This window comes from Anser cygnoides, chromosome 1 (genome assembly GCF_040182565.1).
Source record: "Anser cygnoides isolate HZ-2024a breed goose chromosome 1, Taihu_goose_T2T_genome, whole genome shotgun sequence".
Lineage (NCBI taxonomy): Eukaryota > Metazoa > Chordata > Aves > Anseriformes > Anatidae > Anser > Anser cygnoides.
This window is the reverse complement of record NC_089873.1, coordinates 104,443,715-104,468,340: the sequence shown is the minus strand read 5'-3', so window position 1 is coordinate 104,468,340 and position 24,626 is coordinate 104,443,715. Positions and strand designations below refer to the sequence as shown.

Genomic DNA, 24,626 nt, shown 5'->3' with positions numbered 1-24,626 from the left:
TTTATGCCTCCAGAGTTTTGAAGAGCACTCTTGTGTCATACCTGTGAATTTCTTTCATAAAAACAAGACTAGAATTAATTTCTCATGTTTAATGGAAGTTCTGCTGCTCATGCACAGGGCACGTCTCTAGCAGCTGGGCTGTATCTGAATCACTAAATCTTTTAAATATCACAACACTGGCCCTGCTGCCTGGCGTGAGCACTAAGATGCAGGCGAGTGAACCATTGCTAGAACCAAACCAAAAGTGAACCATTGCTAGATAATGAGGAAAGACTCAACTTTTTCACCTACAACTGCGTTTATTAGGATGGTATGGAAAGGTTCCAGATCATATTCATGTTAGTACCATCGGGCTAGCTGCAAAGGAGCTGATAATTGATGTTATTGTACTGTGCCCTGAGATGTTAACCAGCATCTTAATGCTGGTTTTCAGTTAAGCAGACCCAATTGATCCCCACCCTTCTGATGGTGTAGTGGTTGAAAGAACAAGTCTTTCTCGAGCATAAGCACTTGGTGAGAGCAGGACAGATGTGGGGTGTGGGACTGTGTTTCAAAATGAAATGAATGAAATGATCTGAGTCAAAATCGATCTTCCAGAAGGCCCTATTTTTCCCAATTCATCCAGTTTACAGTACAGCCCTATAGACAGTGTAGCTGTACAACTCAAAGGGTCAGAGAGTGGCTACATGATGGAATGGGGTAGGAACAAACAACCGTGAGGCATAGAAAGGCAAAACAGCAGATGGCCACACATATTATTCCAGTGTCAGACAACAAGTACTTTCATCTTATACTTATTTTCTTAACTGTGACAGCTATTTCACATTAAGATAAAGTCATTTTCATCAGAGTCTGAGAGAAAACCTTTGACTCAGGGAAGTAGGACCCTGCTATTAAACATACTTTGATACATACATCCGTTTTTAGATACTTTGATATCCATGTGGTATTAAAGTTAGAAATGATGGTACCACAGCATCTTAGTCTGGTCCCATTATGAAATATTGCTGGGTAGGGAAGATTTTTAAAGTAGGTGGGGGTTACCATTCTGGCCCTTTGACTCTAGATATCTGGTCTTGCCAAGAGCTATGAAGCTGATCCACTGATAAAAAAGGAAAAATATCTGTTTGTAGTTTCAGATTCAAATCAGTAATAACAATAGAATATGGTTGCTATGGCTATTTATTCTGCATCTGGGTTTCACTGCCTGGTTATAATGAGAAAAAAAAATGCAGAAAAACACATAATCCACCTGAAAAAGTATTTTATTTGCCAATTAAATGCACTTTTATTTTTTCTCAAGAGGAGATAAGGAAAGATAGAAGAATGAGCTTATTTGTCATTTTGATGCTTATAAGATCATCTCAATACCCCCTCTGCAAGCAACTTGTCAAATCTCCCTTCATTATACATTTCTTCACTTCTGTGACTTGTGGCTAACCTACAGAACTGGTGGTCTAACCATCAGATGGATGCCTGTTGCGTGACAACAGCTTATCCACTGTCAATGAAAAGTGTGTGACTAGCACCTCTACATACAGCCCGTGTCTTTTGTGTTATGTATATACAGCTGTACAGTGATGTGTGTACATGAGGTCCCCAAAGGAATCTTTGCCTACTCTGAGATAAGGTTCTGAGGTCCATAATTTGGAAGATCTAGGAGACAGTCTAGTCAGCCAGACCTTGGGCATATCAGGTAAGGGAATTTGGCTATATTTGCCAATAAAGAAGGGTGTGTGCATGTGTATGTGTAAAGGCATATGAATGAAGGGCTATATGTACACTTATGTGCTAGCACCTGTGTGTCTGGGCATGCCTGCAGGCAAATATTTGGATGCCAAAATTGGTTCTAGTTACATGATGCCCCTGAGTTGGAAATTACATGAATAATGAAGGAAGAGATAAGATTTGCTTGCAAGGTGCCCAAGTTCCCCACATGCACAATGCTTAGGAATGATAGAGATGGTAGCCAGCAGTGGTTGGGAATGATGCCCCCATGGGGGCTGAGTGGTGAAAGTTATAGCCATCACCTGTCTTTGTGCCCGGATATTCCACACTGCCAGGACAGCTGTGATAAAAGTCTACTTTGTGCTGGGCAATGAAGCCCACTGTCTGCTGGACGCTGCAAGTGCCCCCGCCTTTGCCAAAGACTCCTCCATCCTCGCTGGTCACAATCGTGTAAGCATTCTGCCCTGCTCCGTAGTGCTGGCAGGGAGAAGGCATTGTTTGGATGTTGCTGGCTGCATTGATCGGGTAGCCCTGGTGGAATTTGGGGTGCACATCCAGGTAAGTACTTGGTTGGAAGCTGTTCTGAAAAGGAAAGACAGTGAATCAAAACACAACATCTTACACTGGTGTCCACACACCTGACACAGAATCACAGAATCATAGAATGCTTTGGGTTGGAAGGAATCTTAAAAATCATCTAGTTCCAACCCCCCTGCCATGGGCACAGATACCTTCCACTAGAGGGACTTCTGTCCCTTCACATTTCACATTGTTTCTTGATCAGCAGCAGTGGGATGGCAGGGCAAGAAGAACCATATCCACATCCATAGTTCAGGAATGGATACACAGTCAAATGCAATATTTAATATGCAATATTTAAGGAATACAATCATTCTCTAGAAGCATGTAAGTTGCATAATCAGCCCATTGCCAGGATACCAACAGAACGTTGGAGAGTCATGCCAAGTCTGTGCCTCTGTGCTGAACAAATCAGAAGGCATGGTATGCTGTACCGGTACCTATACGGTTACATTGTCCACGTGTTCTTACTTGCGTGAGGCACTGAGCCCGAGCAGTCCACAGGATATGCTTCTGGCACCTTTTCAGCTTCATCCTCCTGTTCTGGAACCAAGTCTTCACCTAGATGGGGAAGGAAGAGCAGAGAAAATATCAGCAGAGAAGAGGGAGTAGTGACTGTTATCAGATTTACAAGCAACAAAGAATCAGGGGAGAGTGGTCAGATGGCATAGATATATGGGGAGCAGCAGACAAAGCCCTTTAAGTGTTCCCTGGGGTTATTGCTAAGGGAGATGTCCGTCTAGCAGCCTCAGCAGGTGGCTAGTGCATCTGCATGTGGGGAGGGGGTGGAGGGGGCAGCATTATAGCCCCCTGACAGTTACAGTTGTGACATACAAACTCTGCAGCCACGGACAGCAATGACTGCTGCAAATTAGACCCACCCTGGTCTCCGTAAGCCCCCTGCACTGCAGGAAAAATTCTGAAACACTGTTTCTGCAGGAAACCAGTGTATACTTGTGAGCAAAGTGAAACACTTGCTTCTTGTATCCTGTAGTTTCTGGAATTCAAAGCTCCTAGCTAGGGTGAATTCCAGACCGTTTTTCCCCAGGGCTGTGTCTGGGCTCTGAGAGCAGCCATTGCAAGGATGTTGATTGAAGGAAATAGCAGACTGTCCCGCCAGCCCTGTCCCTGACAGAACCAGTTCGGTATGTGGGTGCCTGTGTGTGCATATACAGTGCATATATAAATATTTTAGTCACAGGGCATCCAGGGACATCCAGGCCATTGTGCCTAGTTCTGATATCCAAATTCCAGGCAGATTTTGGAGTTGTAACTTCATGTAATTATATGATTACATGGTTTGTTTGTAGCAAACAGCGTATTGATAACTGCATTTGTAATTCTACTGCAAGTGTTGGCAAGAGTCCCCTTAAGTGACCCTTCACTGGGGAGGCCCAGGTCAGATGCCACTGACTCTCCTGTCCCCCAGAAGTGCTTCAAGTATCTGGGGACAACTAGGCAGGGCAGTGACCGGTATGTAGCACCTTTGCCTCTGCCCTCTGCTGGCGACTTGCTTTTCCATCCTGCCACTGCTTTATGTGACTATTCAGCCACTGTGTAACGGACAGACCATGGGTCAAAGCCTCTGTGTTCACCTGCTGGTAGGTGAGCCCCAGGGCCACTGCCAGCTCCCGGATCTGATGGGGGCTGAGGTACTTCTGGGCCTGGAACCGCTGGTGCAGGGTTTGCAGCTGCTCCTGGGAGAAGGCTGTGCGGCTCTTGCCTTTCTTGACTGTCCCCGTGACATCATCTCTGCCTTTCTGAGACCTAGCAGTAGGCTGTGGGGATGAGGATGCTGAATGTGGACTGGTGGCTGAGTCTGGCATGAACTGGCTGAAATTACCAGAACTGGAAGAAGGCGGGGAAACTTCTAGAAATAAAAAAGACAACGGCAGAAGTTATATAAGACATAATGTACAGCTGAATGGGTATGAGCACATTCCCTATGTGTTATGGCATGAGATCACTACTCCTTGTCCACCTGAAAGAGGCCTTCTTCAAGCAGAGGCCTGTGTCACACTTCTACCTTCATGGATCTGTGAGACCAGACAAGCCTACTGACAGTGAACAGTTTTCCAGCCCAGACTTCCAGGATGTCCATGGTTCCCTTTCATCAGGTGAAAAAGCCAGAGCACGGAAGAAAGAATGCTGCACATTGGCTCACAGTGTAATTATCCTCCTTCAAAAGGCCCCAGTAATTTCTCAGATTCAGGTGGGTTTAAAGAAGTCTAGTCACGACTGTAGATAGAGATTTGGGTTGGTAACTGGCCTCCCCAAAACTGTCTGCCCAGGAATCTCAAGGCACTTCATAGGCAAAGAAATCTCCGTTCCCAAGGTGTATGTTGGGGCAGAACAGGCAATGCTTACTGCAAGGGGGGTTACAGGTGGAGAGTATCAGAGCCAGACCTTGGATATCATATCACTCCAGTGGCTCCCACTGACAGACTGTCTCAGTGCTGGAAACAAATGTACAGATGAAGATATTTGGTAGGGAGCCCTATGTCAAGAACAAAGGAGAGAGATTTGACACGGAGATGGGGTAGGAGAAAGGAAAAGTGGGTGTGTGAGACAGGGGAGAAGACTCAGAAACCCTGTATTGGAGACATTGGGGACAAAATTCAAAAGTGCAGAGGAAGCTGTCTAAGCCCCTTCCCATTTGTCCTGTTAAAAGTCCTAAGGGGGTCTCTGCTGAAGGACAAAGCTAAGATAAAGATCTAAAGGAAAAACTTCCTAAACAAGCCGGGCCACTTTTCTAGACAAAAGCTTCCAAGATGCAAACTCATTCAGGCTGCCTGAATAGGAAAATGTTAACAAGAGAGATTACCCCCAGCATCTTTCTGTCAGGTGCCTGGTTGCTGAGGCCTGTGACAGGCTGAGATCTTCTCAAGACAATCCTGACTGGCTGTGATGCCAGTCTTCCCCCTTCCCATACCTGCAAGGATAAATCTGTCCATTTCACCTTCCTCCAGCAACTCCTCTACAAACCCTTCTGCATACCACATACCCTCTCTTCCTACTGACATTTCTGGAGAGAGGAGCTGCAGTGAATTTGCAGTGCAATTTTCAGTACGCAGCCTCTGTCTACTGACCCCAGTAGCTCCCGGTCTCCTTCCTAGCCATCTTGAGAGCTGTAACTTCGGATCCCATTGAGACATCCTCCTCATCCTCCTGAGCACACATCCAACCCAAACCGCTGATACCCTCCCGAGGAATGGGCTCCTTGGCCTAAGCTGAGGGGTTACTAAGCAACACTAAAAATTTTCTGGGCTCCAGAAGGGAGGGCCGTGTCTGTGGTATCTTTTCCCTTCTTGCTCTCCTGACAGAGACACAAGCTGTCCTCCCAGGGCCTGCCATTCCACAAACAGCTGTGGAACAGACACAAACACAAAAACTTAAGACAGGCACAACTTCCACAAGCCCTTGGCTTATGTAGGCCTTTGCTTCCAGACCTGGGCTCTCTCTGAAGAAAGAAAGGAGAGTGAAGGAGAGTGTTTGAACCCAAGTAGCCACTAGAACCTCTGCCCAAGGCTGTAGCTCTCCGTGGCATCTGACAGCTCGAAACAGGCACTCTGAAAACTCGCTCCTCTCTTCCCTCTCACCCATTGCAAGAGTGTTACCCTGTTGACCATACAGTGGGGCTCGGTGAAGATCTGATTTTATCAGACTTTTATCAGCTATTCTGTTGCCACTCACCAGGGTGGGAAAGGAACAGAAAGAATAGAAAATGCCACTGAGGTGGAGCGAGCCTGGAACTTTTTTCAGAGAGGGAGAGCTAAAGAGACAAGAGCACAGGAAGGTGAGGGGAATAGAGAGAGGAAAATGACAAACTGAAAGAAATGGAGAGGAACAACATTTGGTGTGAAGGGAACAGATTTCCTGACACAGTGATTCACACCATGACTTGCCAAAGAACAAGCTTAACGAGCACATGAAGGGCACAAGGAGTTTGTAAGAGGCCAGGGGACTCCCTTAGCACAGCTACCTTTGGGATGTGTTACTCCAAAGCACATGACAGCATTTGTCTAAAAAGAGGCCCAGATATTCCTTCCCTGATAGGCACAAACTAACACGAAACCATGCCTTTGCACTGTCTTAGCCCGGAGCACAGAACTGCCTGTACCTGAAGTCCCTGGTGAGGTTTAGGAAACCAGTTCACAGACACCAATGAAATAACACTGCGTAAAGGTGAAGTGACAGCCAAAGACCATCCCTCTCACCTGCCACACGGCTTTTTGCCCAGCTCACGTATAAGAAATCCAAGGCAAGGAGAGAGAAAAAAAAAAAAAGAAGATCTGCTCAAAGTGGTTAAGCAAGTGGTTGAAGTGGGGCCACAGGTATCCTGACAGAAGCGTCTTACCTGTTGCCTGCCTGTGCTCTCCTGCCTCCGGAGACGGACTGACACCGGCCGCTGCCGCTGGCCCAGCCGAGGCGGGGACATGTCCTGCCTCCCCTGCCGAGCTCCAGCACAACTCCAGGTACCCCATGCCGGACCCGCCGGGGTAAGCCTGGTAGGGGGGCAGAGCCAGCTGAGCACACATGGGGGGGCAGGTGGAGGGGTGGTTCCCCTGCCTCCCAATAGATGCCACCTCCACTTAGGGGGCAGGTGTCACCGGCAAGCTGCGCTAGCCCCGAAGTATAGACAGGCAGATGCCTTTATAGCTCACTATCCCCTGCCTGGGACCGCAATATCTATCGTCGTCGGCTTCTCGAGGCCCTTTGTCATGCTAAAGAGGGCTGATTGGTGGGGTGGGGACAGAACAAGGCAGAGGGAGGGGGAGGAGGGGGCACACATGGCATCAGGGCTAAAATATGTCCCCTATGAATTCTTCCCATTCTGCAGGTCCCTCAGTCACACCTGAGCAGGTCTGTGATCCAGAGCCCCAGAAAACCCCCTCCTGTTTGATTCTTTGGGCTCAGCTTAAACCATCCTATCACAAAATAATGCCAAGTGGACAGATGTCCTGTGGAAGAGAGCTGCTCACTACGTTGGAAGAACGAACTCCATCTCCACCGCAAAGGAGTGGATGGAAGGTAGATCTGGTGCTGGTCTGCAGTGCAAACCCAAGCCCAGGTTACAGCTTATGTGTGTGTGTGTGTGTGGGGGGTGGTGTCTGAGACCTTTGCTTTGGGGCTCGTGCCACGCTGGCATCCCTCCAAGACACCCACACCCACACTCCCTCCTGACCTGGCAGTACTTGCCAGACTCTCAGTGTAGGAGTCTCAGGGGGACAATCAGAAGAGAATTTTTCACAATTATATGGAGATAAAGGAAGGTTTAATACAGGTGAGGTCCACGGCTAACACATTTGCTCCCCCATGGCCCTTCAAAGGCATATCCTTTTATTTGCATAGTCTTGTCTGTGGCCTTTGTCAGGCTGTCCCAGACTGGTTGAAGTAAAGAAGATGAAGTGGGTTCTCTAAGGCAGTGTTAGCAGTTTGCTGACACGCGGCTGATCCAAGGAAGACAGGCACCTGCAAAGCTGTTCATTAAGTAAGTAGAGGTAATTGAGTGAGCCACAGAACACAGCAATGGGATAGTGGGCTGCTCTGCTCTATGGGCTTGCTCCAGTCCTTCACCCTCCATAGGTTTTGGTCTACCTAAACTTAGGAAGATTTGACTATTTCCATCTCAAGCTACATTGGAATTCTTTAGCTAATGTCTGTATTTCTCAATGCACAGACAGAAATTCCAGGGCTAATTCAAATATTTCTTGCTGGAATCAGCCCTGCTTTGGCATAAGGACATGTGTACGCCTGGCTTCAGCTCAGAGCTGAGGGTGCAGTTCCACAGCAGTGTAAAACGATTTAAAACCTATTCCCCTTAACACTTTGTTGCTCCACAGATGTTTGTTGCTGCCTTCTTCCTGAGTCTGTGCTAGCACCCAGTACCTGCCCAACAGGCCAGAGAGGGGAACCTGCTTGCTGTGACAGTGTTCAAGTATCAGCAGGGAGAAGAGACAGACAAACAGGGATGAGCAAAACCTCAGTAAATGAGAGTTAGATTAGTTTAAAGGGATATAAAGCATCACTTCTACCAGCATTTCTGCCACTGCTCTATGTCCCTTTACAGATTACTATCCCAGCTCCCATGTCTGTACAGCAGGGGTAGCTGAAGAGCATTCTTCCCTGAATGGGAAGCTAAAAGTTTCTGCAGGACTGGCCTATGAGTGAGCTTAAAAATTAAGCAGCTGCTTGTGAAACATCATGGACAGATCGTTCAACACACTTGCTACATCACTGAATATTTCTGCTGCCTTGAGACCATCTCTTTTCCCATGAGGTGCAGACTGGAGGGAACTGACTAGAGGCTTGACTAGGCTCTCCTTCCTATTGACATTCAGGATTGTGTTTTCCATTTTTATGAAGCACTGTTTTCTGTGCCTACAAACTGCAGGATCTAACTTCCCTCTGCACAAGAAATGCAGTTACAAGTATGAAATATAATTGTAAAAAATGAAATACAAAAGGACTCTTGAACACATCTGCCCCTACAAAATCCCAAGAACATACCGAATATGTCAATTACACTGCAGCAGCCTCTACATCATGGTTTTGGTTCATGCCTCACATCTGAATCACTCCATGTTTCAGAGCTGCAGTGCCATAAGATCTCAAGTCACAATGGTTCATATCTGCCCTCAGGCTCTAGCTACCTAAGCAAAGGGAGGGACACCGATGACATGAGCTGTACTGAGCTTGGGACCCCACTGGGCAGCTCCAGTGCCAGACCCTCAAGGAGAATGACGTGCTCCTATTCATGTCTGGCCTATTACAGTATCTTGGCGTTCAAATCTGGTGCAGTTAGAAAATGAAAACAAGTTAGCCAACCTGGAGGATATCAACATATCTTCTAAGATTTAATTTGACATTTTGACATAAAATATGGCAAATAACTGTGGCTTCGCAGTATCTGTTGGGATACTGGCTGAGTACTTCTCACTTGCTCTTGATATCAGCTACTTTTCAAGGTGTCAGGGATCCTTCTCGCCAAGTGCCCAGAGGCCATAATAAATTATCACAGTCAGCTGCACTACAAAGTCCTGCTGCATAGAAGCCATGGGAGGAAGACACACTGCTCCTAGGAGCAGAGACACCCACAAGACTGGACCAGTGATTGCAGCACACAGTGAGTCACTTCCCTGGGGAGTGGGAGTGGGACTGGGACTGAGGCGCAGGGGAGATGAACAAACCTCCAGGCTTCATTCGCATGGTTTCAGCACAGCACCACCATTCACAGAGCAGCTTATCTCCTCCATGCAGCACGTGGCGCAGCTCAGGGATCAGCTCCCTGAAACCCGCAGTGAGTGCAGCTAACAGGACGGATGTGGTCTGGCCTCAAACTGAGCCAGACTCCGGCCTGTTCGGTGCTATTCCAGACTAGGCCCAGCTACTTACTATGTTCCCATAACGACTGCCATGAGGTCTGCCCTTCCCAGGCTCGTGCTTTTGGCTCAGAGGAGTTTCTAGTATGTAATAAATAAATAAATAAATAAAAACTTTGCCTGTTCTTCTGTTCCATGAAGCTGAAAGCACACTCCTATAAGAAGAGGCTAAATTCTTCACAGGCATGTTAGTAACATGATTTTTCATCAACAGCTAAGTTCTTTGCTTTCTGTGAGATGGGACTGAAGTATGCAACAGTCATAACAAATGAAACAGGAGCTTGTAAATGATAAGGTTTCCTCAATAAAGGCAGTAAGGTAGAAAGACTGGTGGTTAGACTGGGAGGAAAGAGAAAAAGAGAAGTCCTTACTCTCTGCCCCCATGCCCTCCAATGTTTGATTGTAGCTCACACTGCCCCGAGACAGCCACAAACTAGTGAATGCATGTGCTACTGGCAGTGTAACTCCAGTGACATGGAAGGCAGGACAGGCTGCAAAAACCACCTTGAACACTGGGCTGGGATTCTGACCGTAATTCAGGACATGCACAAACAGAGCAGAAGATGGAGAATATGCTCATGGAAATGTTTTCTTTAACTGGCACTGAGCACATATGTGGAACCTGGAAGTTAGCACGGACAGCAGCCTGACCAGACTCAGGTGTTCAATAACAGCTTGAGTCCTCATGCCTCACCACTTGGTACAGCTCTGCCCAACAGCCCCTTCAGTGAAGAAACAGCTGGTGGCACCAAGCTGGCTTTGAAAAAGCATGCTTTTCAATCCTTGAACACAATCAATGTGGTTTTGGCTAAGTATTCAAAGAAAGTTAGCACCGTTGCTATAAGAAAAAGGCTTTGGCCATCTTGTTTTATAGTATTTTTCCCTTCTTTGCTGCTTTAAACAAATGCCCTTCTTTGTTTTAAGATTTGCAGGGATTTTGTGATTAAACTTGATGGTAATGGCTTAATCTAAAGAAAATTTTTGAAAGCAAAAAGTTGGAACACTAATACAGTTTGAATGATTGAAAGCAAAGTAGTGAAAACATTCCCACATCACAGCATTCTCATCCTGTCCCCCTGCTAACCGCTTAGTTCAGCATGTTAGTTACTTAATTGTAACTTCCTCTTGAATTTACTTCTCTTAAAACACCATATATTTTTTCATTGACTTTTCATTTTGGTGATTGAATGTTTTCTACACTTTTAATTTGCTTTGTATGTGACTGTGCTAGAATCCAGTCATATCCATTTTTAGGCAATTTTCACAAGGGCCTTGTCCTCCTTTAAAATTCTATTAATGAGCCTACATCAGAAGAGGAGTTTTTCTTTCCCCCCACCACATATTGTTTTACTGTATTAAGGATAAGCAGTGGGAAGGAAAATGGATTAAAAAAAAAAAAAAGTAAATCATAAACATAGACTCACAGAATCATTTATGCTAGAAAAGACCTTCAAGATCGTCAAGTCCAACATGCTGCTGTTTTTTTTGTTTGTTTGCGTGTCATGCTGGGGCAAGAAATTCTGAAAGAGCTAAATATATTCCCAGAGAGGGTATATGATGAAGTTTCAATTAGGTAATCAAAAAGGAAAAGGAGCCTCTCTCTCTTCTCTAGGTTATTCTGAACCTAGAGTTAAACTGGGTCAGAGCTGGCACCTCATTGTACATAGACGCCATCCAGAGCCACAGAAAAGTAAGTTAAAAACTCTCAGTACTGAGAGATCTAAAGGGACCTATTGTACCACCAACCTATCAAAGACTGGGTGAGGGGCTAGGACATCTGTAAATTTTAAATAACGTTCTTTGCATTTCCTACCTGCTTTCTATCTGTCCTCTTGTAAATGTAATTTAAAAGCCAACTTCCCATGTTCAGTGTGTTTTGTTCATGAAGAAAGAAAACGCTCCACAGAGGTCCTACCTCTTAAATTATAACAAATATATCTGTTATATATATATATATTATAAAGTAACAAAAACACGACTTATTTTGCTGAACAAAATTTTGCAGTAAAATTGGTGAAAGTTAAAAGTTAAAACCACACCAAAAAGTGTGCTACACAAATACATACTTGTTTTTAAATCCACTTCCCCAAAACCCATTCCCCTGCTTTTCTCTCTTTTTTAATCTATCCAGTGAACTAAAAGTAAGGGACACAAAATGAATGGGCTTAGTTTCCAAGAAAGTTGTTTAGGGTAAGCTGTTGATCATTGTAATGTGATGGATTTTTCTGATTCATATATGTTTCCTAAAGTCCTTCACACAGTGAGGCCCTCCAACCAAAGCATAATCTGACTCTGAAGCCAAGAGAAAGGTAAAATCAGAAGAAAAGAACTCTGCAAACATTGACAGCACTCTCACAGCTTCCTAGATCTCACCTTTAGGCTTTTACGTCTTTGAACTGCTAAAAAAATTGTGATGAAAGTAGGCTGAAGAGAAGGCCCTGGATAGTGTCACCATGTCTACTACAATTAGCCTCATTCCAACACCTCTTGAAAAGTAGAGCATTATTTCCCTGCTCTCACTCATACTGAACAAACTTTTTTCTGTCCACATTCTGTGGACATCAAACATGATGCTTAAAACACATCCATGGCTACTGGCCAAGGAAATTTTTCTGACTATATGGCTATGAGCTTATGAGCAGTGTGAGGTAACAGCAAATTCTCAGCCAGCCTAATACTGCTCTGTGTTTTCCAGTTCCAAGAGTGCCTGTTCATATCATATATCCTCTAGCAGCAGAAAGCGGTGTAAGTGCCCAGCATCAGAAATGAAAGGTGCACTTTCCTTCTTTGTTGCTCTTCCTCTCCCAGTTCAGAGTGTGTTTAGTCTTTCAAGTTTGCACATCAAGTAAAAACAAGTTTATGGTCCAGGTCCACCATGACTAAATCCTCTAGAAGAATGAATCTTAACTATCATTAATGCTATCTCTCATATATTTTCTTCTTAAAAATTAAGGGGATGAGGAATTTTCAAATACTTTTTTTTTTCCAGTACTTTAGCTGTTTTCCCTTCTCTTTATCAAATGCTATGAAGATTTTTAATGGTGGTTATTGCCATGGCACCCAGCTGCCTGAGATCTTGAAATCTCAAATCATTCTTAACTGTTTAATGTACTACTAAATGCACACATTACAAAATCCTCCCCTGCCATTGGATATCTCACTTGGTCCTAGGCAGATGTGGTCTCTGTGTGACTACACCCCTACACCTTTTCCTAGGCAATTCAGCCAAAGAACTCCCACCTAAGCCCAGTTTGCAAGTCTGTGGGTCTACACAGACATTCTTCCAGCTCAGATGTCAACACCTGGGAACCCCTCCCATTCATCTGCCGATCTGATCGATATTAGGCTTTAAACTTAGGCTAAATCCTAGGCTTTTGAACTAGACTAGGCTGTTAGGCTAGTTTCAAGCTAGGCTTTCAATGCTCTTTTCATGGTAGTCATCCATCATGCTTTGTGATTAGTGGATCGAGCGAGAGTACTCATAAACTCCTAAATATCTTGTGAGCAAAAGGCATGCGAATAGTGATGAGTCGATAGGGAACTCTGTCCATAGAACAAGGCAGGAAGAAGAGGAAACTATGTTGGGACACCTCTGCAAGGGATTAAATTACAGGGATAGCAGGTGATGGATTTTGGCAGGTGGAAGAAAGTTAGAGCTTTCTCAATTACATTAAACGCAGATGAAGACTCTCTTAAGGGACTAATGAGCGCTGGAACACCTAACCTCACAGACTCTTCTGACGTATCTAGGAGTGGGAGAAGAATGCAGCCTGCTCCTTTTCCAGTTACCAGCTCTGGTATCTGGGATTCCACCAGCCCAAATGTGCCAGGAATTAACTCTCCCCAGACAAACAGAGATAACATAGCACAGCTCTGATCAAGGGGCTGATATCAAAGAAGCAAATCACTCAGCCCGAGGGTTGAATCATCAGGGCAGTTTATTCCAACCTTTTCTTCTCCTTTCAAGCATCAGGTTCAATTACAGCAGCAACAGCACAAAAGGCTGCGTCATTCTAGGTGCTGCAGAGACAGGGAAAACACAACCAGGAGGAATGGAATTCACAGGTGATACAAGGCTGGGAGGGTGTTGCAAATACCACAGAGAACAAAGAAATAATGTAAAAGGAACCTATCTTGCTTGAGCAGGGAGGAAGAAGCAAAAAATGAGAGCTAGTCATGCACCTGGGGAGAAAGAATCCCAGAGGTAAGTAAATATCAAAGGGAGATATGTAGAAAGCACAGCATGAAAGAAAAAAAAAAAAAACAGAGAGAGAAGCAGAAGAGATGCATGTTTACTAGCTGAGGTATACCCAATTCAAGCAACAGCTTGACTTTTGCAGGCATGCAAGCACTTGACAAAGATCCATATCGTCTCATTTTCATGGATGGGGAAACTGAGGCAACATACAGGCTCAGTGAAGGGCCTGTTGTTGTGCAGCACTGGCCACACCTTGGCTAGGCAGAAACATCAGGTTGTCAATGCAGAAAACTTTAGTTTTAGAACTAAAGGATGGTGTTATACACGGTTACGGTGAGATTATGCAAAGAAGGCTACATTCTGTTTTGTGTATGCCCTACAAAACGAGAGGGAGGGAGAGGTCCCAGGGAAGAGCAGCAGGCACAGGAGTGTTAAAAAAAAAGACAAACAGCTTTTCTCTGCCAAACATACTTGCTTGGCAAATTCAGAACAGAACTGCAGCACCTCATCCACTCTGCTTCTCAGCAATCTGTGTATCTAATCTCTGTTTACACTTAGGAGGAGTTTTTTTTTTTCCTGAAGGCGTTCCCACTGCCAGCTCCTCTCAGGTTGCCTTTCCCATAAAAAAGGTGAGGACGGGTGGAAAGGGCTGAACTGGCAGACAGAGACGGGGCAGTGATTAAAGTAAATAAGATTGCATGTCACTTTAGTTGTCAGGTCTTCACAATCTCACTTATGTACCCTCCCAGTCTGGAACAGAGATGGGCCAGGTCTGGCCCTCTCTCTCGTCACCATTACCAACAGTTACGTTGGATGATCCTCCAACAAGCTTTGCCAGTCACATCATTGCTGGATCTTGATAGGCAATGTTATTAATTGGTCTGATTCCTTCCTGTGAGCTGTGTAAGTTCTGCTGGGCAAACAGGAGCAGATCATCAACTCTATAGAAAAATCCATTGATCCCTGAAGGCTGTAGTTGTGGCTCAGGCGTATATTGGGGTGGGGGTGGGGGGTGGCACAGAAGTGCTGCTGAGCAGTGTTATGTTCTGGGTTGTGAATTAGAGTGTTTTGTTGTTGTTTTGTTTTGTTTTGTTTTGGTTTTTTTGTTGTTTTGTTTTGTTTTGTTTTGAGGGCGGTGGGGCACTGTGTGTATGCATTGGATGTTTTGAGGAAGGTTGGCTTGGGGTTCATATTTCAGAGCAGCCCTGTGTTTTGGTGTGGGCAGTCAAGATTTGCTTCTTTGAGCCCTCAGGTGGTCTAAGAAAACGTTACTGATAATTGCAGTGCAGATTAATCTAAACTTTGCAATGAAAATTTGTGGGTGAGTGGTTGACAACCATCTATATGGAGTAGTCGCTACTGGCGAGACACCTGGGAGACATACATGCTCCTAGTGTGTTGCCAAAAAAAAAAAAGCAGGCATGTTTCCATGCTACAGAGAGGGTAGCACAGTCAGCACCCTCCACTGAGGGCACATGGTATCTGGTGTTTCCATGTGGCTGCTGCACTCTAGCAAGAATGCGACACCCTGGGAGGAAGAAAGTAATTCATGGCCCAAAGGCAATCATTTTTGGGGGAGGTAATGTTAACTTGCTGGGAAGACAACGCAGTGGTAGGCAGGCAGCCAGTGGAAATATCAGCATGAAAAAGGCAGGAGAGCTTTTAAAAGGCTGCATTGCTCATGCTGGGACGTGCGTGAAGGAATACCTTTTGCTCACAGCAGCAAAGGCACGATGCAAAAATCTTCCGGGGTGACCACAGAAAGCAAAGCCCTCGGGTGCCCCCACTCCCCAGGGAGGCCACAGCCTGCTGGCCTCCCTGCACCACCACATCCTCACCCCAGCAGCAGCAGTGCTCGAGGGGTGGCCTGGCGCTCCGGGAGTACTTGGTGTGCACAGAGGAGGCACTAGGAGCACCCTCGGGTCGTGGTCATCATGCAGTCTTCATTGATGTAATATCCCCACAGAGAAGTGGGGTAGAGCAGGAGGAATGGGCTGAAATATCAGGGAAAATATGGAGAGGCTCCCAGAGGTGTAAGGGATTGGGTCACTCTCAGTTCTGCTGGTATAGAGGCAGATCCAACAACACGACAGAGACAGAAGGAGCTACAGGGGAAATGGGGGCATCAGAAAATGCCACGTGGTAGAGGGAAGGACCATGTGGAGGTCAAGGTCACAAGAAAGTCCTTGAGTTACAAGAGCGAGCCCAGAGCCAGATAGGTAATGCAAGCCAACCTCCACAAGGAGGCTTGCCATACCTTCATCCATGCTTTCAGTTCATCCATACCTGTCCTTCCTAAAGTTGGGAGGAGATGTCAGCCACGTGAAAGTGGACAGTAATTCCCAAAGGTATAAGTTGAGAGATGGATACATGAGGAGCCTGTGAAGAGCAAGAAAAGCCACTACATGTTGGGAGGAGGAGAGGAGGTTAGCAAAATTTGTGACCTCTTTGCCATGCAGATCCCCACAGGGCGTGGTGTGGGAGGTAAGTCATCAGCGAAGCTGGTGAAAATGTTGATTCTCTCTACTGCATGGCCAGGCACAGGTGCGAGGCTGTGCAGTGATTCAGCTTTTGCCCTACTTTCCCACGAAGGTCTGCGTTTTGCGATCAATAATGCTGATCTCAGAAGACCTCCCTAGGCCGCATCATGAGAGCTGGCTTGCTGTACGGACATTTTGCACCTTGTCACTACACTGCTGGAGAGAATCAAGCACACCGTATCTATGCAACTGAATTATTCGCACCCACAAACCACACATCAGATATGTGGTCCTCAAGGCCATGCTCCAAAACCTTCTAGGGTGCAGACAGTTCTAGGAGCCTGGTAGCAGGGCACATGGCACCTTTGGCTCCCAGAGCTTCTCAGCCACCACACACCTCCTGCAGCCCCTTGCGCTGGCACCAGGAACAGTATAAACCACTTCCCTTGGTGCCTCTGTTTCACCAACTTGCCCTTCCATAGCAGACAACAGCAGGGGATGATGAACTAAAAGCTGTGCTGTGCTTCCACAGACTCCTTGGTGTCAGGACACTGCACAAGCACATACACCTGACGTCTGTATATCTGCTGCCAAGGAGAGTTTCTTTGGGTGTGCCCATTCCTGGATCACTTTTTGGCTTCAGTCTAGGAAGGACACCCTGGGGACTGTGGTCTTTCTCCTACAGTGAGTGATTTTATTGTCCTGCCTGCTCTCCTGTTTTGGATTGTGGTGGCTATGAGCTATGTATGATGAGCATGAATATTATTCCTATATCAGAATGAGAAAAAGGTCAAAGAGTAAAGGTGCTCTTGATGCTGCTCACTCTGAAAAGCTTTTGACTGGGGCATGGAATAAGGAAGCTGAAAAACATTTATTTCAACATTTCTGCAGTAACAGTTTTTCGGAGATGGCTGAGCCCTTGCAGATTTCAAAGCAACCATGTTTTCTGTCAGGACTGAGCTTTGTTGGCATATGTCTTGGACAGTTCTCTTTCTCAGGACCTTGTCTTGCATTACCTAATGGTTGAGGATAGAGCTTTATACTTTTTGTGTAGGGAAAGGCTGCTTCTGACACACTACTCAGTTAAGCTTTAGTCTAGCTGAGCCAGCTGCATTTTATATGTCCACCCATTCTTCCTGGCTGTGGCAATCAATAGGCCTGCATTTATCAGTTTTCCCTGAGCTATTTCTGCAAGTAGCTGACAATAAATCCCAGCTGTTCTTACTCTGTGAAAATTGTGTGGTTTAGTCATGTTTCTTCTTGGCTTCTTGTGAAAACCCATTCTGCAGAAAAACGGGCATCCTAATTTCTACTCTACAGGATGTGAATAACTTTTTGCAGAGGCTGCCTTCTCACATCCTGTGGGGCACTTGCAATCAAGCCTCATGGCTGGTAAGACACAACCTTAAAGATATTGCATTCGTGCCTTCGTGAAAACACAGCTATTGTGTTCCTATTGGAAATTGTCTAAGGCTGCCCACCTTCTCTCACCATACCCATTTGCCTTATCAGTGGTCACTGTTAAAATGTGATGATTTATCAAAGCAAGTACAGTTTCTGTGGGAACACAATACAGTAATACAGGTGGAGATGGGACCAGGACAGATCAGGGAGTCCCATGGTAAAACGAATTGAAGTGAAAAAGTGTCATGCCTGTTTGCAGAAACTCAGTGGGAAAGAGAGAGTCTCATGGAAAGGCACAGGCAATATTTGTCCATCCTCTCCTTTCAGCAGTAACTGCCAACCTGAGGGTAGCTCTGCACCCTTTATTTGACGATGTCAAGGTTAAATTTAGATGGGCATGAGCTCTGGTCACCGCCTTCCCTGGGACCATCTTGTTCATGAAAATATCCAGCCGCCAGGAGGGGAAGTGGTTTGCTCAAGATCAGCAGCAGAACCAGCTAGTTCCTGGTGCTCCAGGCACTGACCAGGAGGTGGCACTGTCAGCTTGTCCTGCTTGAAGCTGGCGAGGTTTTCGCACAACCAGAGAGCACGGTTAGCAGTTTCAGTTCGACTCCGGCATGCAGAGCACCACCTCGTAGTCAGACCTGGGTGAACTACCTCCTTATGTTTTCCTGAACTTTCACCCTGTTATCCCTTCTTCCAATGAGGCCTCTCAGGGTAAAAGCCCAGATGAGAAAACACACACCATCACAGCATTTCGTGGCACTCAAAATGGCACGTATCACCCCTCTCCATTCAGTCTCCTCCAGGTTTCCCTTGCCTCTAATCTTACACCTGTCAGAGGTGTGCACATGCTCCAGACAACTGATGTCTTATGATGTTCCTGTCTGCTTTTAACCAGCAAACTCGCCCTACTGTTGCTCACCCAATATATTTGCCAGCACATTGGTGTTACCCATCCTTCTCTCAGCTGAGCACCAACTGCTCTCAGAATTCAAGCTCTGCTTTACCCACAGATGCCCTAGTCCTGTATCTGACTGATAGAACAAGATTATCCTTCAGTACACAGATTACTCCAAAGCTGCCTGTAGTTTTGTTTTTTTTTTTATTCCCACCATCCCAGTATTCTTGGCAGCCATATTTTGGTAACCACAGAGTGCTCTTGGATGGGCATGAAAGGACCGGTTTGGATGGAGCATGGTGACAGAGACAAAGACTGCTGGGAGGCAGCATGTACTGAGCTACAGTTTGTTGTAGGAGATAGAATAGACTTTGTTTCCTCTGCCTCACACCTATCTGCTCCCAATCCACCCTTACAGTCATGATCCCATGAGGGAACCCCCAAGAGTGGGGTTTTGTACTAAGCCAACAGCTAGCTAACGCTACCTACCAACCACTCTGCCTTGCTTTGTTAAGCTCTCTTCAGCCATGCTGCTTTCAAGGATTCTCACATATGAGGCCTTTTTGATAACTTTTGCCTTCAGGGACCTGACTGTTCAAGGGCAAACTTTACCACCTTTTGAACTAAAAGTACAGCTATGTGGATTAGCGGAGAGTGGTTGATGTAATATACGCTGACATGAGTTACTCTGTAGATATTGTCTCCAAGACCATACTCCTTTGGAAGGTGGATGCAAACCACTACTCCGCATACTGGGAAATGGGAAGATGTAAATTATCCCTGTAGGGGAGAATGGGATACTTATTATACAGTGTATTATACAGTTACCCACACTGGTGTCCTGGCACGGTGACATTCTACAAAGAGTGCCCTGTGCAACCCATCACACTCTTCAGCACTCTGACACAGGGTAGGATAAATAAGAAAGATTAAACATAACACCTATAATAGTTGACTGTGCGTTAAAATGTGCCGTAGCAATGGAGTTTCAGCTGGAGGCAGAGAAGAAACTAGACAAGTTATACAAAGCCATAAACAACTGGCCAAATATTGGCAGATTTCCTTCAACCACTATGAACATCTGGAAATGGAAGTGGCACACCAGCCTATTTGTTTTGCCACCATGTATTTCTGATGTTCTGCTGATGTTCTGCAGAAGTATATCCATTGAATATTATTTTTCTAATCCATAGGGATGCATTTGTCCATGAAATACTTGGAAGTTGCATGAGACCAGAGGATGCACCAGTGCAGAATTCATAACCCGGCAGATAGGGTGAGGAAGAAAGGTTACAAACTAGTTTCAGCTCATGCAGAATGGTCACAGGCTGTTCCTTAGGAAACATCCAACAAGCTTCTGGCTTGTGTGGTGATGGCCATGGAGGATCAGCTGGCAGGAAGCCTCAGAGTAGAAGGCAGGAGCTAAGACAGAAGGCCATAAAGGTTGCCTAAGCATTCTTCCATGTACTGTGGCACAGAACAGGATAGAACAACACTAGAAAGGTGGATCAGTCTTCGAGAGGTAAAAGAGAAAACTGCAGTATGTCCATGTCTGCAGGTTAGTATGGATCTGGACTAGCTGGAGATGGTTCTCCAGAGCAGTTATTGGTCCATTTCCCAACCCCTGAGAAAGAATAAGTCACTTCTTCACAGAGTAAGTCACTGTTGATTCCCCATAGCAAGGAAGCCCTATGGTTCCCTGTTTTGGTTTCCATCCCAATCTACTGAGAACGAGGAGCTAGCATTAAAGGTATATACAGGAAATATGGAGAGGAGGGTGTTTATGGCTCCCATTCCTAGCGTGATGAAGGTAATGGGGAACATCAGGTAGCAGGACAGTTCCGAAGGAATTTTTTGAGGAATGATTTGAGAAGGCAAATAGGGAGAAGGAGACATAGTGGGGTTATAAGTCCTTTTCAATGTATATTCACTCGTATAAATCTACCACCTGTCCCTCTCAAGTTCTCCGTCCAGAAACACATTTTATTCCTTATGATCAACACAGACCCAGCTGCTAAAAACTCCCTTCCAGTCCCTCCTCATTCCCTGAGTCACTGCTCCCTCTTTGTCTATGAGACTACTGGTCATAGTAAAGCCACCTGCAGCACTGACCCCTAATAGCAGAGGGTTTACACTGAGAATGGTAGCAATGGTTATGATGTCTTGTCTACCTTCTCCAACAGGTCATCAGCACCTCAGTCTCCAGAGTTTTGTAAGGAGAGAAAAACAAAATAAAACAAACAACAACAACAACAAACACCCCTGAGTATTTCATTCTTGTTTTAGCAAGACCACATCTGGTTTGCACTGTCACATCTGTTTATGCCTGAGATCTCTAAAACCTTTCTCAGGTCTCCCATTGAAGTGTTCTTTAATCCTAGATACAAGATTAAAACAGTGACTGTGCAGCTATATACTACTACCATTTTTGCCTGCTCCCGAATTTGACAGTGGCATAAGGAAGAACGCATCTCCTCACTGGGTAATCGTATCCTTTTAGAGAGCATTTATTTTTGAGACTTCTGAGGACTGAAGAATTGTAATATCCCGATGCATAAAGAAGCAAAAAGTGCATGCTGTAGGGGACTGCTGCCTTCAACAGTGATACTGTGATTCACAGCCCTGTGTGTAATGCACCATCCCTTTAGCAGCCAGTCCATGTTCCTGACAACAATGAGAAAGAACACAAGAGGTCTCTGGGCAAAAGGGGAATGGAAGTAGCAGAGGAGGGATAGCAGACAGAATCTGCATGGCTGGCCAGCCTACTGCCAAGGAGCCAGGGACAGACAGAAGAACACTGTTTCAGATTATGTTATTTCAAAAACTGGAAGAGAGAGGAAAAGGTAGGTTTAAACAGAGATACTTTTATCCCTAGTAGATTGGCTTGTACTTTTAATGCCCTACTTTGAACAAGAAAACACTGATTGTGTGCAGCTGAATTGTTCACAACCACAAACCATACACCAGATACTTTTTCTTCTTGGCTGTGGCAATCAAGTACCTAGCTTTTGATACCCTCCTTCAAGAAAGCAGAAACCAAACTTTGCAGACCAAGAGTTTATTTCCCACTGCTAGGAACTCTGTTGCTCTAACATTGCTGTTTGTTTCACCTGCAAAGTTTCCCATGAGTGTTCACTGTAGAGAGGACACCTGTATTTCCCTTTAACCTCAAGAATTGATTAACTTATGCCCATGAGTCATAAGCTACAGTACATGTGCAGTCAGTACATGATCTGCAGTGGTCCCACGCTAGATGTCACAGTGACTGGTGCACCAATGTGACTGCCACACACAGCTCCATGTGACCATTTGCTAAACAAGAAATGGTTGTGCAATGCAAGCAGAAAACAAACCTAACAGGTCAGTCATATGTCTATCAGACATGCTGAGGCTGTGCCTCTTGGAGCAGCAGAAGACAATTCATGTAAACTGTGTATGTTATTGGTATGCAGTGTAGAATCAAGGTCTAACACAGCAAGCAAATTGTTTTAGAAGTTACACAGCCTGCCTACATTAAAGGTTGCATGCTTTTAAGTAGCACCAAATTAATTGTGTTATCAAGATATATTTTTAAGAAACAAAACTATTTTCTTCCCTCATCTAAGCAAACCTAATGTCCCTGAATTATACTGTGAAGACAATTGTCTGGTATCCCACATTGTAAAGACAGGGCTAGGTTAAACAATGTTAAACAGTAAGCATGACAGACAGGAGCCATGCACATCAGGTTTTCCAGTAAGCATCTCAAGCGTCATCAAAGGGAGATCCAGTCAGTCTCAAAATGAAGAAAACCTTGGAACTGTGTCCTTGGTCTAGTCCACAAAAACAAAAAAACAACAACAATAAGCAACGACAAATGGTGGAAAAAAAGGAAAAGAGAGTCATAGAGGTGTGTCTTTTTTGTGCAGCTCAATATGTGTTTGATCTACCTGTTGGCAGGACCTTCTTGATTATGTGTACAGCAGGAAAGAACGTTGTAGAGCGGTACCTTCTCTTGCTCCTCCATCATGGTCCCACAACAGTAGCATCAGCAGACTGTTCATGCAGTACACAGCACCTTCCTTCCTCTCCAGCGAAACTGATGATGTAGCAATCCCCTCAACAAAGTGACAAATATTCCTTCTTTTGGGAGTTCTGATGATCTTATCCACTGAAGAAAGCAAAGCTTAGCAGCTTTGCTTGGAGGTAAGACTGCAGCATTGCTTGGGCTCTCACCCTGGAGCCCTCCCAAAGGAGAAAGAGCATCCCCGTGGTCTCTCTAGCTAATAAGATGTCTGGAACTTAAAACAGAACATAAAATCAAATGCAAAGATACGTGCAGAGGGCAGACACCTGTGAAATTTAGCTCCAATAAATTGTGTTTTCACATTTCTTCTCACAAAAACTGGTTTTCTTGTCTCGTATACAAATGAATTCATCAGAAATAACACACAAAAAGTGACAAATATTTGCAGTGATGCCGTGACACACTTTATCTTGCTCCAGCTTGTAAAATAGCACAGAAACCTTTGGTGTGGTTGGTGTAAGTGCAGCTTCACCTGTGACCCTTAGGGACCTTCTCTTATCTATTCAGCAATGGTTTCTGAGAACGGTTCTCCAGTGATCTCTCAGTGATTCTCCAGAACTTATTTCTCATTAAAGTTTCACTTCTTCCATTACCTCACTATTCCTTTGTGTTGTCTTCCTTCGTTTGCTCCATTTCAGGTCCAGTTAGGGAGGGGGATACAAAGATTTAGAGTATTGTGCTTCCCACCAGAGCTGATACTTCACCAGCTCTGAGTACCCCCAAGAAATAATGTGGGGATAGTATCACAACAGCATCTACTTCAGCTGAACCTTAATCACACACACTGCTCTGGGGACTAACCATTTCTAGAGGCCTACACTACGCCTTGAAGGTCTCTGGAGCATCACATGCACCTAGCGAGCCAAAACAAATCTCTGTGTGCAGTCTCAAAGACTTACCTGTCCAAGTTGACCTCTGACACCTGTGACCCCTCTCAGAGCTGAATGACTTTTTTGTGGGGGGGTTGTGGCAGTCATGAGAACTGCCTACACACTGGTTTAATGTGATGAACATTTCAACCAAGAAGAGCTCACCTTCCAGCACTCAAACCACTTGATGTGCACACTTTGTGCAGCCTGTCTTCTGACTCTTGTCATCGGACAGGTTGAACTAGTCCGATTCTAGCTCTAACACATCTTGTGTTGTCTTCGTTTTCCTTTTTCCTCACTTTCCTCCATCCTCTTCATCTGAAGGATTTTATCTCCATACATTTTGATGAACTGTTCTTAGTTTATAGTTCCGTGGAACAGATACAGACCCCTCAGGCTGTATGGTGGAGAAAGAATTGCACTACAACCGGAACTTATTGCCTCATGGGAATAGGTGGGGTGCTCAGTACTCCACATGCAAGAGCTGTGGAGATCAGCACAGACTTGCCACTGTCAAGAATGCCACTGCCCCTGAGCCAAGGGAGCAGTTTCTGACAAGTGGCCTCTCCCCAGGCAGTGAGGTTAATTCTTTGCCACCCTCTGCTCCTTCCACATACCCACTGTGGAACAGTGCTTAAAACAGTGTTTACACAGGTAAAACCAGAGTGGGGCATAAAGGACCCTTGCCAGAAGGAGGGAGGCATTTCTAACCTCCAACCACTCTCCTCTCCACTTGTTATTGAGAAAAACTGGCAAATTACCACTGAAGGCCCTGCTTAGGGGATTTGGGCTAACAAGAATCAGAGAAACACATCCTTAACTACTAAGAAAAAGGAGTAAGGGAATTCATTAAGGTAGTAAGCATGAAGCAGCCATTACCACTAGAACAAAAGAGCAAGTCCAAGATGCTGGGCTAGCCAGAGATTACCAAGCAGAAACTTAGAACATTACAGGATGCAGCCTAGGATAAAGTAGTAGGAAACAGAACTAGAGGGTACAGATAAAACCCAGAACAGGTA

General features: G+C 45.3%; 1 protein-coding gene across 1 annotated transcript; it reads right to left on the bottom strand.

Moving 5' to 3' along the window:
- Nucleotides 1–972: 972 nt before the first annotated feature.
- Nucleotides 973–6,959, bottom strand: LOC106048073 (homeobox protein NANOG-like). The gene is made up of 4 exons (XM_013199858.3): nt 6,665–6,959; nt 3,903–4,177; nt 2,779–2,868; nt 973–2,310 (listed from the first exon to the last, which is right to left on the bottom strand). The coding sequence occupies exons 1-4, from the start codon at nt 6,843–6,845 to the stop codon at nt 1,948–1,950; spliced, it is 909 nt and encodes a 302-aa protein (XP_013055312.1). The 5' UTR covers nt 6,846–6,959; the 3' UTR covers nt 973–1,947.
- Between the last annotated feature and the right edge of the window lie 17,667 nt (nt 6,960–24,626).

What these genes read in the sequence shown, in the direction of transcription:
- LOC106048073 (XM_013199858.3), bottom strand. Translation starts at nt 6,845, where the DNA reads ATGTGTGCTCAGCTGGCTCTGCCCCCCTACCAGGCTTACCCCGGCGGG. An exon ending in TGGGGCTCACCTACCAGCAG is followed by an intron (nt 2,869 to 3,902) that starts GTGAACACAGAG and finishes TTCCCCATCTAG; the next exon opens with GTGAAGACTTGGTTCCAGAA. An exon ending in GGGCTCAGTGCCTCACGCAA is followed by an intron (nt 2,311 to 2,778) that starts GTAAGAACACGT and finishes TTTCCTTTTCAG; the next exon opens with AACAGCTTCCAACCAAGTAC.